Consider the following 19,604-nt stretch of genomic DNA (forward strand, 5'->3'; position numbering starts at 1 on the left):
CATATGCTGTATAGCACCCCGCTGTGACTCGCTCCTTGTCGTGTTATAAAATTTTGTAGCTGGGGTAGAGAGCGTTGATTTCCGACTCGCTGCTTTCCAGATAGTCGTAGGAAATGTTAATACCACCGGCTGAACCGGCTCCGGAGTAACAAATGGGGTTGTATCAGACGTTATGTCCTTACACATATTAGATAGCTCAGAGAAGTTATGATCCATGCGGCGCCCCAGGGATTCCAGTAGAGCTTTTAGTACCTTGTGTAGGTCCGCCATATTGATAGTGATAGAAGAGCAAAAATTACTGTCAGAGCCCTTAGTGATCTAAATTGAGCCTCAGAGTCATATTTCCCTTCATATACAAGAACTTTTAGCAGAGTCACCAGCACTTATTCATTTCCTCCATATATGTACTGAAATAAGAGAATATAAACTACTTAAAAACGGTAGTTTAATCAGAGTCATGTCGGAGCTTCTGTAAAATATGTCTAAGCGCCATCTTGTCCTGGCTCTGCCACATTCCTGCTTTTTAAACAAAGATAGCAAGAGAACAAATAAAAATTGATAATAGGAATAAATTATCAAGTTGCTTAAAATTGCATGCTCTATCTGAATCATGAAAGAAAACATTTGGGGGTTAGTATCCCGTTAAACAGCGCTGAGGAATCTGTTGGCGCTCTATAAATACCTGAAAATAATAATAATAAACAACTTTGTTTTCAATATATATATATATTACACATGCATATCATGTAATTCAGCATCTGTGTTCCTATGCTGCCCAGGAGTGGATTTAAATGTTAACATCTGATTCCGGTGCCAGTTTTTATTTCTGAATATTCTGGGATTTAAATATATTTCCAAACGTATCCTTGCAGTCTGCTGAAAAAACACGGCTTGGTGTAGTGTAAGCTGTTTGGCTTTGTGATATGGAAAAATATTCAGCCAATGTGAAATAGTAAAAGTGAAGCCAAGGTTCACCTCTGCATAAGTTAGCAGCCAAAATAATAAAACACAGACCTAACTCTTGCCTGCAGCTTACAGAATCAAGGTGAACTGGATTTGCAGTAGACTGAATACAAGTGAATGACTGTAGGGATATACTATTATTAACACTCAACATAGCTCCTGACTAATATTTAGAGAGAAACTCTGCATTCAAAGGAATAATAAAATATAGTGTATGTTTAAAGGAAATTTAAAGGCACCTGACATATTCTGCAGTTTACTTGATATTATGTGAAGCATGCTAAAGATTAGTTTACTTTTTAAGGGACATGTTACTATTTTTTTTGTCTTTTTACAATTATTCTTTATTTGGGTAAAAAATGGTTTAAATTTAAGGTGAAGCTAACCGGCAGTGTGTGATAATCTGTAGCTAAGACCTGGGACTTTATCGTTCACCAAGGGAAACTCCCACATATATATATGTTTTTTTTATTCAGTACAGGAAAATTAATTTGTCCAAAACACTATAATACAATTTGAAACATTCTCTTTAAAGGGACATTCCATACTAAATACATTTTATAAGCATAGTATTGAGGTTATTCCCTGCCTCTCTCAAGTCATGGGGCCGCCATGTTAAAAACTTTCACTACATTCTGGTGATGACCTGTTTGCATATGGGAGGCAACTCTATTTTTTGACTATCATGTCCCATAAGGTGGATATTTTATGCAGACGTTTCTAGAACAGTAGTTAAACATTTTGAACTATTTGATATTAAAACTCTGCAGAGGCTTAGATACAAGGTAATCACAGAGGTAAAAAATATATTAATATATTTGTGCTGGGGAATGGGTAATAAAGGGATTATCTAGCTTTCCTTCTTAATATAAGGAGAGTCCACGGCTTCATTCCTTACTGTTGGGAAATACTTAACCTGGCCACCAGGAGGAGGCAAAAGCACCTCTCCCACTTCCCCATCCCCCAGTCATTCTTTGCCTTTCGTCACAAGCCACTTTAGGTCTGAAGAATGCCTACCTTCACATTCCAATCTACAGGGTCCACTTCCAGTTCCTAAGGTTTGCGTTCCTGGATCAGCACTTCCACTTCTTTGCACTTCCGTTTGGTCTAGCTACTGCTCCAAGAATCTTTACAAAGGTTCTAGGGGCTCTCCTGGCCGTCACCAGAACCCAAGGTATAGCAATTACGGCTCATTCTACTAGAGCAGTGGCTTCCTCTTGGGCCTTTAAGAACGAGGCCTCTATGGATCAGATTTGTAAGGCGGCTACCTGGTCCTCCTTACACATTTTTTCTAAATTTTACAAGTTTGATGTTTTTGCTTCAGCTGAAGCAGCCTTCGGGAGAAAGGTTTTGCAGGCTGTGATGCCCTCAGTTTAGGCTCTTTTTGTCCCTCCCTTTATCATTCAGTGTCCTCTAGAGCTTGGGTATAAGTTTCCCAACAGTAGGGAATGATGCAGTGGACTCTCCTTATATTAAAAAGGAAAACATAAATTATGCTTATCAGATAATTTCATTTCCTTCTGTATAAGGAGAGTCCACGGCCCCCGCCCGTTTTTCTCCGATGGGCTGCCCCCTAAATTTATATTTCTCTTCTGGCACCTTATATACCCTGATATTTCTCCTACTGTTCCTTGTTCTCTCGGCAGAATGACTGGGGGATAGGGGAAGTGGGAGAGGTATTTAAGCCTTTGGCTTGGGTGTCTTTGCCTCCACCTGGTGGCCAGGTTCAGTATTTCCCAACAGTAAGGAATGAAGCTGTGGACTCTCCTTATACAGAAGGAAATGAAATTATCTGGTAAGCATAATTTATGTTTTTTAAACAATAAAAATTCTGGTGTAGACTGTCCATTTAACTTTTCCTTTGTCAGAGTGTTCACAGGCTTTGCCAGTTTTAAATAAACCTTCAAATTACAGCAGAAATTACTAACATGTCTATCCAGCCTCTCCCGTTTCTGTGTAGTTCATTCGCTTATTGAGAAATGAGTGTGCTTCAGTAAATCCACATATAGAAAAACATGAGAAATAGAGACTTAGTGCATTTTTCCCAGTGTTTCTCAGCTCCTGTTGTGATGTGAGGAGGCATACATTAGTGTAGGTTAAGAGACCACTACTCTTAAAGAGACATAAAGCTCCAGATTAAAAATGCAAATGAGTAAAATTCATATAGTAATAGAAGCATTTCTACAATACTTTCTGCATGTTTTAGCAGAATCTCTTCTGTGTATGGAGCACCTACATTCTAACACCACACCTGCTCTAAAAATCATGACTTGTGTCAGGGATAACCCACTTGGCATCACCATTGACTAATATATACCACTGGTGGCTCTCTCAGGCATAGGAATGATTGAGAGTGATGTGGACGTATGATGTATGCTCCGTGAACAGTAAAAGTATAAGTGAAACTGATAGATATTACTAGAAGCTTTTTTAAATATTAGAGTAATGCTACTTTTCAAACCTGAAATAAATTCATGTGCATTCTGGCTGTAGGGCATTAGCTATGAATGCTCAATACAAAATTAACAATAAATGGTCATAAATGCACTTAGCCAGAGCTGCCCCTTCTCTTGTCCGGAAAAATGTCACTGTTTTCCACGCAAAATAAGGAACTGTCCCAACTCTGCGTGTAGCAAGCACTGACTATGTACAAACCTGCCCATGACACACTCTCTACACCCACTTCACACCCATGGCCTGCCCCTCCTAATGAGACTTACTCACATAACACCTGTGAGCCATTGGGGGATATGTATCAAAGCGTCAACTATATTGCATTTGTGGATGACAATATGCTCGCCTAACATCGCCAAACATTGCTGCTGCGGATCTGAATACCATCTCCATATTTATAAATAAAGCCATCAAAAACACCAAGTACGGGGCGATGAGCATTGGAGTGTTGTTAACTAACAGTCATTGTTGGCACTGCTATTCGTATTTTTCCCAACTTTATTTATACCATTTCACTAAATGCCGCCACGATACTAAAATGTTTAACCCCTATCCCGTAACCGCTAAACTTAAATAAAGTTATCAACCCCTATCCGTCCACGACACCGCCGCAACCTAAATAAAGTTATTAACCCCTATCCCACTGCTCCCCGACACCGCCGCCACTAAATAAACGTATTAACCCCTAAACCTCTGGCCACCCACATCACCACCTCTAACTAAACCTGTTAACCCCTAAACCGTCAGCCCCCCACATCGCCAAAAACTAAATTAAGCTATTAACCCCTAAACCTAACAACCCCTTAACTTTAAATTAAAAACATCCCTATCTTAATATAAATTAAAACTTACCTGTAGAATTAAAAGAAACTAATTTTAAACTATTAATTAACCTACCCTAACTATTATACTAAAGTTACATTAAACTACCAATTAAATAAACTAAATTACATATTAAAAAAAAACCTAACCCTACTAAAATTATTTAAATATACAATTCAACCTTATTAAAAGTACTAAATTACAAAAAACCAAAGACTAAATTACGAAAAATAACAAACCAAACTATCAAAAATAAAAATCTTTTTACACCTAATCTAATAGCCCCCAAAATAAAAAAACCCTAGCCTATAATAAACTACCAATGGCCCTTAAAAGGGCCTTTTGTGGGGCATTGCCCCAAAGATATCAGCTCTTTTACCTGTAAAAAAAAAAATACAAACACCCCCCCAACAGTAAGACCCACCACCCAACTACCCCCCCCAAATAAAAACCCAAACTCTAAATCTGTAAAGGACATTTGTATGGGCATTGCCCTTAAAAGGGCATTTAGCTCTTTTACATTGCCCAGACCCTAATCTAAAAATAAAACCCACTCAAAAAAACCCTTAAAAAAACCTAACACTAACCCCCGACGATCCACTTACAGTTCTTGAAGTCCCGCTTGAAGGATCCATCCAGACGGCGAAGTCATCATCCAGGCGGCAAGAAGTCTTCATCCAGGCGGCCTCTTCTATCTTCATCCAGCCGGCGTGGAGTGGGTCCATCCTGAAGACATCCGACGCGGAGCTCCTCTTTTTATGGTCGCTGCCGTAAACTGAAGCTTTAATGCAAGGGACGCGATTCAAGATGGCGTCCCTTGCATTCCTATTGGCTGATTTGAGTGTTAAATTCAAATCAGCCAATACGATGAGAGCTACTGCAATTCTATTGGCTGTTCAAATCAGTGCATGGGTGTTCCATGGGAGTACTTTGATTGGGATACATCGCCAGCAGTGCAATATATTAAAATCTCTAAAATACATGTTTGTCTTGCCACCTTTTCAGTGGCGAGACTTTACAGTATGAGGCAGGTAGTGTAGGTGTAGTTACAGTAAGGTCAGACAGGCATTTTCTACAGCGTTCCTACACATAATCCGTTTTTGGTGTCAGTAAATGCAATGTCTGTGCTGTGTAGGAATACTTGGCGGTGTTTGCAGACTTTTCCTGAAGCCGCAATTCCTATTATTTCCTATGGGAAAGACAATGCCACTTGTCGGCATGTTGCGGGTCCGCCCCTTTTTACATTATATGGACAGGCCGATGGAATGCAAGGCCAATGAGGCCAGAAAGGCAGTTTCACATAGGTCTGCCAATGCTTTGAATATTGGGGCCTTAGTGAGATAAATTAGTCTTGTGTGGTGCACAGCAAATGGGCAGAATAAGAGGAATATTGTGGGTTAACACAACATCATTCATTATGCCCAACACAATTACATGCTACATATGATTGCTTTGTATAGGGTTAGAGTCACAGTAAACAAACAGTAGAATACTTCCTTGATGCAGATATTTATTTTTAGCCAGAGACATAAGAAAACTCTCAGACTATGTGTTAGACCTAGGATGTGATAGGTGACTGCACATATATGTGTTCAGCTAGCTCAAAGAAGTGCATTGCTGCTCCTTAGCCAACTCTTCAAAGGATACATAGGGAATAAAGCAAATTTGATTATGTAAGCAAATTGGAAAGTTGTTTAAAGTGATAGTAAACTTGAGACCTCTTGTTAAGGTTACCAATGACCTACTTACAGCAAAATCAAAAGGCCACTTCTCTCTGCTTATCCTCCTTGATCTGTCTGCAGCCTTTGACACTGTTGACCACCCTCTTTTTCTCCAAACCCTCCAATCCTTCTGCATCTGTGATACAGCCCTCTCCTGGCTCTCTTCCTACCTGTCAAACCATACCTTTAGTGTAGCCTTCTCTGGGGCCTCCTCTGCCCCGTCACCACTTTCTGTCGGAGTACCGCAAGGCTCTGAGAAGAGAAGGGGACCAAGGACCAATCTACACGTCATCACTAGGTTCCCTAATAAAGTCCCACGGTTTCCAATATCATTTTATGCCGACGACACCCAAATCTACTTCTCTGCACCAGACCTATCTCCTTCCTTGCTAACCCGTGTCACTAACTGTCTTTCTCACATCTCTAACTGGATGTCCTCTCACTACCTCAAGCTAAATATCTCCAAAACTGAGCTCCTCATTTTTCCCCCTTCTTCCAAAATCTCCACCCCCAATCTCTCTATAACTGTCGACAACTCCATCATTACCCTTACCCCGCATGCCCGATGTCTCGGGGTTACATTTGACTCAGATCTTTCTTTCACTCCTTGGCTAAAGCCTGCCACTTCCACCTTAAAAACATTTCTAAAATTAGACACTTCCTTACACAAGACACAACTAAGATTTTAATCCACTCTCTCATTCTTTCCCACCTCGATTACTGCAACTCTGTCCTCTCTGGTCTCCCCACCTGCCGCCTAGCTCCTTTACAATCCATAATGAATGCCTCTGCCAGACTCATCTTCCATACACGTGGCTCTTCATCTGCTGCACCTCTTTGCCAATCCCTTCACTGGCTTCCTCTTGCCTCTAGGATCAAACACAAAATTCTCACTCTGACATACAAAGCCCTCAACTGCACTGCTCCCCCCTATATCTCAGACCTTGTCTCCAGATACTCTCACTCCCATCCCCTTCGCTCTGCTCATGACCTCCTACTCTCCTCCTCTCTTGTTACCTCCTCACACTCCCATTTACAGGACTTCTCCAGACTGGCTCCCATCTTGTGGAACTCTATGCCTCGCTCCACAAGACTCTAGCCTAGTTTTGAAAGCTTCAAGTGCTCCCTAAAGACTCTACTGTTCAGGGATGCATACAACCTACACTAACCTTACTTTATACCAGTTCCTCTCCTCCATTGCTATCGTCTGAACCCCCTTAGCATGTAAGCCTAAGAGTCCAGCTGTTTGTAGATCACCTTCTTAGGAGCTGACTACAACAGTGCAACTCTTGGCAGGGACCTCTACCCATTTGATCCCTATAATTGTTTTGTTGTACTTCGCATTTGTTTATAGCGCTGCAGAATCTGTTGGCGCTCTACAAATAACCGATAATAATAATAATAATAAAAGCAGGATGTAAAAAATCCTTTTAAATAAACCAGACTTTCATTTATCAAAAAAAAAATGTATTCCTAAAACAAACGTTATTATTGCTGTTCAATGTAAATCCTTGTGTCTGTTAATCCGCCGCTCCGTATCAGTTTTTATTTTATTTTAAATTACATTTCTGCTGCCAGTGCAGGCCATTAGGCGCCCATGAGTGAAGCTAATGCAATAATTAGTACCCAGCTAGGAGCATGCCTGGATAGAGAGTGGGTGGGACTGCTCTCTACGTCACAGCTTATTGAAACCCGGAAGTGCAAGGGAGCGGAGGAAGGACCAGTAAACAGTGAGATATAAAATATAATTTTTTTAAAGTTAGGGATAAGTTTAAAGAAAAAAAAAAAGGCAACTTTCTTATATATAATTGTAACATAATGAGCTATTCCAGAAAGTGCTCTATCTAAATCATGAAAGTTTTATTTTTACTTTATTGCTCCTTTAAAGGAACAATAAACCTAAAAAAAAGTCTGTCATGTATGGGAAAAACACGAAAAACATTATTTTTCCATGAATAAAGTTGGAGGTGATGTTGGAGCTGCTCACAGACTTACTGCTCACTGGCTGATAAGCACGTCTACTGCTTTGTGAATAAATTATTTCTAAATCTAAATTTTTGCCAAAAGTTTAGGGAACAAAAAATGACCTTTAGCTTGTTTTAAAGAGACACACCTCAGAAGCATAAAAATAAAAAAAAAAGTATTATTATTATTAACTTAGTACAGGAAATTCAGTTTAATTAAAAAGAAAGTCATATTACATTGTAATATGCCCTTGTTCAGATGCAACAACAAAAAATACTTTTGTACTTTTTTTAATTTTTAGAAGGCATAATTTAAGTATCTGAAAATTCCATACTCTATATCACTGGTTTTCAAACCAGTCCTCAGACCTCCCTAACAGGCTATATTTTGAGGATATCTGAACTGGAACACAGGTGAAATAATCAGCTTTTTAGTAAACATGGTTATTTTACCTGCTCTCTTCCAAGGAAATCTTGAAATTTTCGCCTGTTGAGGAGGCCCGAGGACAGGTTTGAAAACCAGTGCTCTATATGAATCTTAAAAGTTTAATTTTGACTTTTCTATCCCTTTAAAAGGACACTGTACCCAAAATTTTTCTTTCGTGATTCAGATTGAGCATGAAATTTTAAGCAACTTTATAATTTACTCCTATTATCAAATTTTCTTCATTCTCTTGGTATCTTTATTTGAAATGCAAGAATGTAAGTTTAGATGCCGGCCCATTTTTGGTGAACAACCTGGGTTGTCCTTGCTGATTGGTGGATAAATTGATCCACCAATAAAAAAGTGCTGTCCAGAGTACTGAAACCAAAAAAAAGCTTAGATGCCTTCTTTTTCAAATAATGATAGCAAGAGAACGAAGAAAAATTGATAATAGGAGTAAATTAGAAAGTTGCTTAAAATTGCATGCTCTTTCTGAATTACAAAAGAAAAAATTTGGGTACAGTGTCCCTTTAAGAACGCAGTTTAATAACAACAAAAACATTTAAAAGGACATGAAACAAATAAAAAAAGTTGTGATTCACATAGAACATACAATTTTGAACAACTTTCCAATTAACTTCTAGGGGGCCGATTTATCAATGTCTGTCCGACATGATATGCTGTAGCGTATCATGTCCGTCAGACATCGCTGAATACCTACAGCATACTCTGTCGGCATTTTACATTGCACAAGCAGTTCTGGTGAACTGCTTGTGCAATGCCGTCCCCTGCAGATTCCGCTAGCAGGGGGTGTCAATCAACCCAATCGTATAGGATCGGGTGGATTGATGTCCGCAGCCTCAGAGGCGGCAGACCAGTTAAGACCGCTGCTTCATAATTGCTGTTTCCGGCGAGCCTAAAGGCTTGCGTGGAAATAGTTGCATCAGGGGCCATTCGGCCCTTGTTAAATCTGCCCCCTAGTATCTGATTAGCTTCATATTCTTGGTATTCTTTGTTGAAAAGCATACATAGGGTAAGTTCAGGAGCAGGAAGCTAGCTGCTGATTGGTGGCTCCACATATATACCTCTTATCATTGGCTTACAAATCTGTTCCGCTAGCTCCTAGTAGTGCATTGCTGCTGCTTCCATAAAAGATACCAAGAAAATGAAGCAAAATTGATAATAGAAGTAAATTGGAAAGTTGTTTATAATTGCATGCTCTATTTGAATCATGAAAGAAAAATGTTGGGTTTCATATCCCTTTAAACTAAACACTCCTATTATGCTTGTTTTCCAGTAACATCCTAATTATTTTGATAGCAAGTCCACTTTAGAAATTTGTGGAGCTCAGAATTTTTTTGTTGAAGGCTGATCTCTAGGGATCAATAGGCAACTTTTCATTAAAGTTTTAACATTTCTAAATCGTATCTTTCTAAAATGACTCACTGTGGAAATGAACAATGTATCCCTCTAACATAGTATAACATTTTTATAATAAATAATGTTTTAATGCCAATAACAAATTTTAACTCCATTTTTAACTTTTCTTTTTGTAAACAGCTCATCAGGATTTGTCTGCTGCCAGGGATGGAAACAGCAAGGAGAAGAATGCTTAATAGGTATGTATTATACCTGGTAATGCTATTGGGTTTACATATTGTCTAATATTTCCATTAGATTCAGTAGTGTAAACTAGAAGCTGTTGAAGTGAACAGTTCACTCCTAAGCCAACTTCTGGCATGCAAGATATCCAATGCCTTGGCGGAAAACCTCTGATCATCAACCCATGTCTGCACCTATTCTAAGTGTCTGCCAGCTAGCGATGCCTCAGATAGCACAGTATTGGCAAGTAACAGAGAGGATTGGGGCCTTTATTTCTTTATTTTTTTCTGTACTCATTGAACCATATTTTTACATGTAGGATAAAAGTATTACTGTCTTGGAGTAAAGCTTTCTGTTGTTAAATTGGATATATTAGAGAATCAAGTGGACACAGAGTTTAATTATCTCAGGAATATATTGGGTTTTTATTTCTATGTGTTTAATAACAAAAATGTTTATTTACTGCAACTGAATATACATATAAAATGAAATCACTGTTTAAGCTTCATGCAGGGAGCTTTTATTAAAGGGACAGTCTACACCAGAATTTTATTGTTTTAAAAGATAGATAATCCCTTTATTACCCATTCCCCAGTTTTGCATAACCAACACATTTAGAATAATATTCTTTTAACCTCTGTGATTATCTTGTATCTAAGCCTCTGCAAACTGCCCCTTTATTTCAGTTCATTTGACAGACTTGCAGTTTAGCCAATCAGTGTCTGCTCCCAGATAACTTCACGTGCACGAGCACAGTGTTATCTATATGAAATACGTGAACTAACACCCTCTAGTGGTGAAAAACTGTTAAAATGCACTCTGAAAAGAGGTGGCCTTCAAGGTCTAAGAAATTAGCATATGAACCTCCTAGGTTAAGCTTTTAACTAAGAATACCAAGAGAACAAAGCAAAATTGGTGATAAAAGTAAATTGGAAAATTGTTTAAAATTACATGCTCTATCTGAATCATGAAAGTTTATTTTGGCCTAGACTGTTCCTTTAAGATTACAAAGTGACCTTATCTAACATAAATTACTTATCTTAAAGCCTTGTATACAAATCTGACTTTTACATCATTCATACTTAAAGGACCTGAAATTCCGTGGCACTTCAGATGTTTTAGAACTACATTTTCATGATGCTTAGGCAATCTGCTGTCCAGTCGAGCATCATGGGAAGTGTAGTTCTGTAGGTGTAGGTTCGTCATCACTGAGAAAGAGCATGCTGCTGCTGCTGCAGTTTTAAACAATTTTCTTCTATTATACAATTTGCTTAATTCTCTTGGTATTCTTTGTTGAAGGAGAAGCAGTGCACGCTAGAAGACAGGGTCACAGTGTGGCTCCTTTTATCTTAATATTTCATGTTCCTTTAAAGTGATGGTAAACTCTCCCCTTCATAAAAAACAGATCCAGAATGTTAGTGATATTATAGATGAAGTTTCATTCATCAGTTGCGCTACAACTTACTTTTTAATATAGATATGAAATTCTTATTCCCCGCGTAGTGTGTCCCTTAGAAGTCTGCGCTATCCGACCTCCAGATGTTAGCGGGCCGGAGTCTTTCACTCAAGCGATACCCACCTTGAGCACAAGAATAAGAGCGCTACTGATTTAACTTTAGAGGTGTTAGAGCTTAAAGGGACACTAAACCTAAAAATGTTCTTTCATGAATCAGGTAGAGAATATATTTTTAAACAACATTCTAATTTACTTCTATTATCTAATTTGCTTCATTCTTTAGATATCATTTGCAGAAGGAATAGCAATGCACATGGGTGAGCCAATCACATGAGGCATCTATGTGCAGTGATCAATCAGCAGCTACAGAGCCTATCTAGATATGCCTTTCAGCAAAGGATATCAAGAGAATGAAGCAAAATAGATAATAAAAGTAAATTAGAACGTTGTTTAAAATCGCATGCTCTTTCTAAATAATGAAAGAAAAAATTTGGCTTTCATGTCTCTTTAACAGTGTTAATATTTTTTAACTCTACTTGTAATGTGCGCCATAATGATTAGTCATAATCCTTTCTATTTGTCTTATGCTTTTCTGCGTGAATAGATAAATCATGACTGTGTATTCTACAGACTCTATTTATCAGTTTGTCATTTGATAAATATACTTCATGAAATGTGCAGTTTATATTTGTTAATTTTTTTTAATCTGAATATTTTAAAGATACAGCACAATTATCAATAAAGGGCCTTCTGCTGTGTAGTCAGTAGCTTCCTCTCATAATTAAAATCCCGGCTTAGATTTGTGGTGCCAATAGGGTAGATCCCTGTACAATGTGACTTTTTCAGTTAGAAATCCAGAAATAGGTAGCTGAAGATGGTGTTAAGTAAAGGCTCTGCATGTACAGAGAAGCCACTGTTATTCTCTGGCAGCCTGTCGTCATGCAAATCTCAGGGCATTTACTCAAATGTAAGTACAGAAACACAGGATCTGAGAACAGCTAGACGCACAGGATATATAAGATGATGCCTGTATGGTGGACTATTCAATAGATTCTTTACTGTGCATGGTTTGTTTAAACTAGTAAACTCAGCAGAGCAGCAAATAGTGTAATTCTGTACAGTGGTAAAAATATATTTACTGTATAACTGTATAGCTGCTGTAGCATTTTGGACTGAGTATACATAGAACACTGTAGATTATAAATTAAAGAGACATTTGTTTACGTTTTCTATGTGGTATCTAAAATGATCTTTAGATACAGTATGTGTAAGTGCTAAAAAAAGGACTTTCTTACACTATTAAAACATCTTTTTGTTTTTATGCCAAAACAATTGTGTAAAATAAAATAAAGGTAAAGGATATAGTTCTTCAATCTCAGAGATTGAGATTTCTTCCAGATACTTTTGGGTGTTGGGTTAATCCTGGAAATAGACTTTTGAGCTATAACTCAGCTCTTACTGGTTAGGCAGGTAGATCCTTTAAAACGCCACTAGGAAAGTGGTGAAACGTTTGTTGGAGTTTTTAAGGACATTGTAAGGGACTGTTTTACTGCTGGGTTCTTGGCTATTCATTGTGTATGTGGTATGTTCAAGATAAATGTTACTGAGCAGAAGATATTAGCTGTAATGTCCGTACACAGTATTGTCCTGTAAATTGTATTTAGTTATAATAAATATTATTCTTATGAGCTACTGTTCCTGTTTTATCTGGAGTAAGCTGAGGAACTAAATGCCTACCTGCTTAACCCATTAGAGCTAAGTTATAGCTCATTGCTAAGTGAGTACCAGTCAATTAGGTCATAATCCCCTTCACTATTGTCTGCTTTCTGTGTTATTTCTCTACATACCTGGAAGTTATTCACCATGAGGGAGGGCCGCGGGGCCTGATACCTACCTGCCTAAACACTAAATTTTAGTAGAGATTCACTAGATTTATCAAGCCCCTGCGGCAGCAAGTTCTCACAGCTCCTGCCCGCTCGTGATTGGCTGTGCGCGGGCAGGGGGCACTCGTGTGCAATGTTAATTACCTGCGGGTAATTGCGCCCCGCCACAGGCGAGCTGAGGCGTACAGGGGCGCGTATATGCGCCCCTGTACGCCTCAGAGTTGATAAATCTAGCCCTAAGAGCTGAGTTATAGCTCAAAAGTCTATTTCCAGGATTAACCCAGCACCCAAAAGAATCTGGAAGAAATCTCAACCTGTTGGATTGAAAGACTATATCCTTTTATTTTACACAATTGTTTTGGGATTTTCACTATTTATTTGTGTATAAGTTTATATTTGAGTGAACACATATATTTTTTTACTTTCTGTTTTTATGTTTGCTGAGGATAGTCCCCTGTTTCAAATGCCTTTTTAATACAGTATAAGCAGCAAGTGAAAGTGGCTAAGGTGTTTATGGTAACTGCAGGATTATGAGCTTCCTCATTGTCAGAAAACAATGTTGGTTAAAAAAAACAACGCATTACTATTTGTGCAATATGTAATAATAATGCAATATGTAATAAAGTCATTAGTGGTAAATCACTCTGACAATGTAATACATGCTGATTAGGCTGCTTAATTTTTACCGAGCCTTAACGAAAATAAGATACAACTCATTATCTATGTGGCTTTCTTAGAAGAGTATGTAATATTTTATTTTAAAAAATATATATTTTTATCTTATAATCAATACAAAGCTATTGCATTTATCATTTCAAACATATTTTGTTGTAAAATGTTTGAGAGTCTTTTTAACATAACTAAAGTAACAATGAATGTGATAGTGAACCGGAAAATATCTTTAGTAGTGTTCATAGTAGCGATCCATAGAACGTCCATTGCCGGGATTATTATTTGTCATATGACTACAAGACAAGAAGGCAAAAGTATAAACAAATAAGCAAGCAAACAAATAACATTAGGTGTAATCAGTTCCAAGTCTGGACACAATATAAAACATGGTGCATTTTTTATATCCAAAGATAATTTTAAATGAATGTTAACGCAGTTATGAACAGCTGTAAAGTGATAGAAAGGTTACGGGCCAGCCTAATTTTGTGGTTGTCTTATAACTCAATGTTTAATAGGTCGGCTATTCCAAAATAAGTATCTAGTTGGTCTGTTAATTGATAGTGGAGTTTCTCTAGGAAGATGGTGGATCGGACCTGTCCATGCCACTCCTGCAACAAGGGCATTGTCAGTGTTTTCCAATGTCTAGGTATAACTTGTTTTGCGCTATTTAACAGAATTAGCAAGGCCTTGTCCTATGTCTTTGATATTTTAGGTAATGGTTTGAGTAGTAACATATAGGTAGGGTCAAAATGAATGCTGGTGGATAGTAATGTATTGATTTCAGTCAATACCTGTGACCAAAATGGTACTAATAAAGGGCAGGACCACCAAATGTGTGTTAGGGTCCCTGCTTTACCACATCCCCTCCAGCATCTGTCTGTAATATTAGGGAAAATATGTTTTAGTCTATATGGAGTTAGATATCATCTCATTATAATTTTGTAATAATTTTCCAGAATGTTTGCTGAGATGGAGGCTTTAGAGATTTGTTGAAATATGGAATTCCATTCTTTATTAGAGGGGGTGAGTATAAGTCTCTGTCTCATTTATTGGTGTAAGAGGGTAAGTGATTAGGGGGTTGTATGATAAGTATTTTGTAAATTATGGAGGTTGAACCTCCGGAAGGGGCTTTATAGAGCACAATGTCTCAAAGGCTGTTCTTTGTCTAGTTATGTTTCTTTTTTCAGGGTGTGAGGAAAGAATGTTGTGAAGTTGTAGATATTGATACCAATGGGAGAATACCCAATATCCATATTATATTAACAAATCCCTGTCTTTAAGAAAGTTGCCATCCAACAACATAGAATATGGCATAATTTCTCTCAGTGAGGGTATAATTTTAAATGTAGTCTTAGTTTCAAATGGTAAGGAGTGATCAGAGAGAACAGGGGTTAGGGGGGAGGGTATAGTGGAAATTGGTTGTTTACAGTTAAGCATGAGCTTCCAAGTTTGAAATAATTTGTCTATAATGGGGTATTAGTTACCATTTTGAACTGTAAAAAAATAATCTAGGCGTGAGCCAGTTTTATTAGGGTGAGAGAAGAACGAGTAATCTCTTGTGGGATGTATCTTCATGTGTCATGTAATAGGGATTTGGTAAAGAATTGCCATATTTGTTTAAGTGTTTTATGAGGAATATAAAAGGTGGATGTTGATGAATCCAATAGAGGATTAAAAGGAAAGTTTAGGTCTCCACCTAGAATTATGATACCTTTAGCAAAGTCCAGTACTTTAGTTTGTATTGTTTTGAAAAACTTGGCCCCTGTGTCTGTGTAGGGGTGTAGATGTTTATAATCATGACTTAACTACCATATAGTATGCCCTGGATCGCTAAATATCTGCGATTTTTATCCCTGTCGATTTCTTGTACCTGAAAGGGGATATCTTTTTTGATAAAAGTACTCACTCCATTTTGTCTGGAGTTAAACGAGCTATGATAGTGGGTGGGGTATATGGAACTAAAATATCTAGGTTCTTTGTTAGATCTAAAGTGAGTTTCTTCAAGTAGAAGTATGTCAGCTCTTTTGTTATATAAGTCTATTAGTGCAGCTCTCCTTTTTTGTAGAGGGTTAAACCCCATGACATTCTGTGAGATGAGTGCTATAGGTTGATTATGCTGTTCGGACATGTGATTGGACAGAATTTAAGATAGTAGTGTCCTGAACATTGGAACTGTAAACATGAAAACATATGAAACAAAAACTGTTAACAAGCATAACCATAAAAACTGATAATCTTGATTGAATTAGTTGGAATTCGTAAGTTCCAGAGTTACCACTAGTTGGTCTACCACATAGGCGTGACAATATGGCAAGCCAATGTGGACGGGTAACAGACTGGGTGTTCGTCATAAAGTAAGGAGGGGGGAAGTAGCGGATTTCAGTGAAGGCTTATGGCCATCTCACCATTTAGTATTAGGATATTAGGATAATATATGTTGTGGATATCCCACTCACTGCGTTTATTAGTGAATGAATCAATGATTCTTAACGCCTATGTAAACCATTATACCTGTAGCGTATAACTACCAGGTTAATGATTTTCCTAATGCTAGAGATGTAAAGCAGGAGATGTGTTTCATATTTGGTACCTTTGGTGATAAGTAATACAACATATGCATGCAAAACTCATCTCAAAACACATAACATTGCAAGGATAATATCAAATAACATAGAAAAAGATACTCATTCTCATCCAGTGAGGTTTGACTTCACCATAGTTAATGAGGTTAGATGTTGGATGTCTTTAGCATGCCTCTGTCATGATGGACTATAATATGTAGGAGACATAAATTTCAGGTGATCCCTTTAGCGTCCGTGATGAGTAGGACTCGCTTGGTGCCTATTTTGCATAGTGGGCTCCTACTATTGGGGTTCTAAAGATCAATTCTGTCAGATGTGAGCATCGGAGTTGATTTTCCTTTCTTTTTTGGAGGGATTAATTCCCAATTCCTTTTTTATTTCTCCAGGTTGTTTTTGGTTGAGTGTGTGGTGAGGTTTGATGGTGGCGGTAAGTCTGGGGATTCCAGGCCGAGTGATTCCCAAAAGGCAGGAACTTCTGATGTGTCGGTACATATAATTTTTCTTTCCTCGTGGATTACTGCCAGGTGAAAGGGGAAACCTCATCTGTATGGGATTTTCTTGTTTCTCAGCATTGTTGTTAATAGGGATAACTCTTGAGTGTACGTTGGGATAAGTCTGCATACAATTGTTAAACTGTACCTCTAAATCTGATTGGTTGTTTTTTTATTGCAGCTGCCATTAGCTCTTCTTTTTCAAGAAAGTTTTTAAATTTTATGATAATGTCTCTTGGTGGTGCATTGTCCCGAGGTTTGGGCCGAAGTGCACGGTGTGGACGGTCCCAAGGAATATTGCTTGCAGCAGGTGTCCCTATCAGGTGTGTGAATAAAGCGGGTAGATACACTGGAAGTTCTTTAGGTAGGACTGTTTCAGGCACTCCTCTGATTATGAGGTTTTTCCTGTGGCCTCTATTCTCTATATCTTCCATTTTATCCTGTAGGGAGTATATTATGTCTGATTGTTGTTCAATGAGGTTATGCATAGAGAATAGTTCTTCAGATACCAGGTCTCCTTGATCTTCTAATGCTTCCACTCTGAAGCCCAGAATGTGTACATCTAGCTTTAACGCTGCAAGTTCTTCTCTCTGACATTTTCTTATAGTATCTGCAATAGCTTTTGTTGGAGCTAGCGCAGAAAGAATATAGGTAGGGATTTGCATTGTTTCATATGTGTCGGGATCAGGTATATCCGATATAGGATGAGATCTGATTATTTCTTCCCTTGTGGGTCTGGATGTACTTTGAGTGTTAACATCTGAAGTATCAAAATATGAGCTCATTATATTGCTTTTAGAAGCTGACGGTTTGTTATTTTTGATTGGTCTGACATTTTTCTTATTAGAGGCCATTTTTGTATTAGTTGCCTTATAGAGTATTTATGATTTAGGCCCTTATAGATATATTGTATATATTAGTGTGTTTTTAATATCTATAGTTTGTAATTTGTAGATTGCAGGAGTTATAGTGTCCCTTGTTAAACCGGCCTGTCTGTTGTCTTGCTTGTATAGAATAGCGTTGCCAAGAAAAAAAAAAGGATCTGGTACTATATGGGACCTCTCTCTAACATTGCCTCTGCGCTTGTAGGTTATCCAAGCGTATGCCCTGTACCACTGTTTTACTTTTCCCCTTTTTAGTTAATGCATGCTGGAGTCTCACCTCATCTATTGATCCTATAAGATTTCTTGCATTGCTGCAGAGTGATCCTACGGGCAGCCACATGTGTGGATTGTGGTGGCTGGTGTAGGCCGCTTGTTAGTGTTGTCAAGGCAGGACTGTACACAGTTACGGATCTCTGTAGTGACCGTGTCGAGTAGTTACTCACTACATCAAGTGAGTGGCTTATTCTGCAGAATTGATGCGTTGTCGGCAGTTTTGTTCCCGCACTTACGTGTATGAGGTAGAGTCCTAATGTGGAAGTTGCAGCCCCTTTAGGCAGCTTGTTGAGGTCTTGGATGTATGAGGGGTTGATGGAGTTAAAGGGCCGGGTGGGTGTTGCGGTCATAGCAGGAGCCAGATCCTCTCGTAGCTTCCGACCGCTCCTGTCTGTCTGCTTAGCTTGTCCCTGTGTTTTTTTAGCTAGGCCGCTTCCGTTGTTGTAGCCCAAGTTGGAGTGTTCTTTAGGGCTAGTTAGCAAACTTGCCAGATCCCTGTTCGATAGCCTTATAACCTGGCTTGTGTTATGGCATATTTAGATGGCTGAAATTATAATTTTTGCAAGGATTGGTTTTCCTCTTAAAGGAACTCCGGTCTTAAGCTGCCGTCTTAGCTGCAGCCGGCTCCGCCCCGCTATGTAATAATATTTTAATTTGTTATCTGTGTACTTGTTTGGCAATGGGCAGAGGACCTTCAGTATAAAAGGTTGATACTTGTACGATTATACTTTTTATGGTAAGAAAAAGACTAGGGGGGCGATTTATCATAGCGGATCATGTCCGACAAACATCGCTGAATGCCGACAGCATACGCTGTCGACATTTAGCATTGCACAAGCAGATAACACTGTGCTCACACACGTGGAGTTCAGGTGAGCCAGCTCTGATTGGCTAAAATGGATGTCTGTCAAAAGGGGGCAGTTTGCAGAGGCTTAGATACAAGGTAATCACAGAGGTAAAAAGTGTATTTCTTCTGTTAAGTGTGATCAGTCCACGGGTAATCATTACTTGTGGGATATTAACTGCTCCCCTACAGGAAGTGCAAGAGGATTCACCCAGCAGAGTTGCTATATAGCTCCTCCCCTCTACGTCACCTCCAGTCATTCTCTTGCACCCAACGACTAGATAGGATGTGTGAGAGGACTATGGTGATATATTTAGTTTTTATATCTTCAATCAAAAGTTTGTTATTTTATAATAGCACCGGAGTGTGTTATTCCTTCTCTGGTAGAATTTGAAGAAGAATCTACCTGAGTTTTTCTATGATTTTAGCCGGAGTAGTTAAGATCATATTGCTGTTTCTCGGCCATCTGAGGAGTGAGGTAAACTTCAGATCAGGGGACAGCAGGCAGATTAATCTGCAAAGAGGTATGTAGCAGTTTATTATTTTCTGACATGGAATTGATGAGAAAA

At 38.4% G+C, this 19,604-nt stretch overlaps 1 protein-coding gene across 1 annotated transcript in view; it reads left to right on the top strand.

Moving 5' to 3' along the window:
• The window catches only part of SCARF2 (scavenger receptor class F member 2), a 401,315-nt gene that overhangs the window by 163,720 nt on the left and 217,991 nt on the right, over positions 1 to 19,604 (top strand). The window contains exon 2 of the mRNA XM_053702070.1: positions 9,909 to 9,967. Coding sequence (XP_053558045.1) covers positions 9,909 to 9,967 — 59 coding nt within the window. The remainder of the gene's footprint in view (positions 1 to 9,908; positions 9,968 to 19,604) is intronic.

The sequence above is a fragment of the Bombina bombina genome, chromosome 2 (assembly GCF_027579735.1).
Source record: "Bombina bombina isolate aBomBom1 chromosome 2, aBomBom1.pri, whole genome shotgun sequence".
In the NCBI taxonomy this organism is placed as follows: Eukaryota; Metazoa; Chordata; class Amphibia; order Anura; family Bombinatoridae; genus Bombina; species Bombina bombina.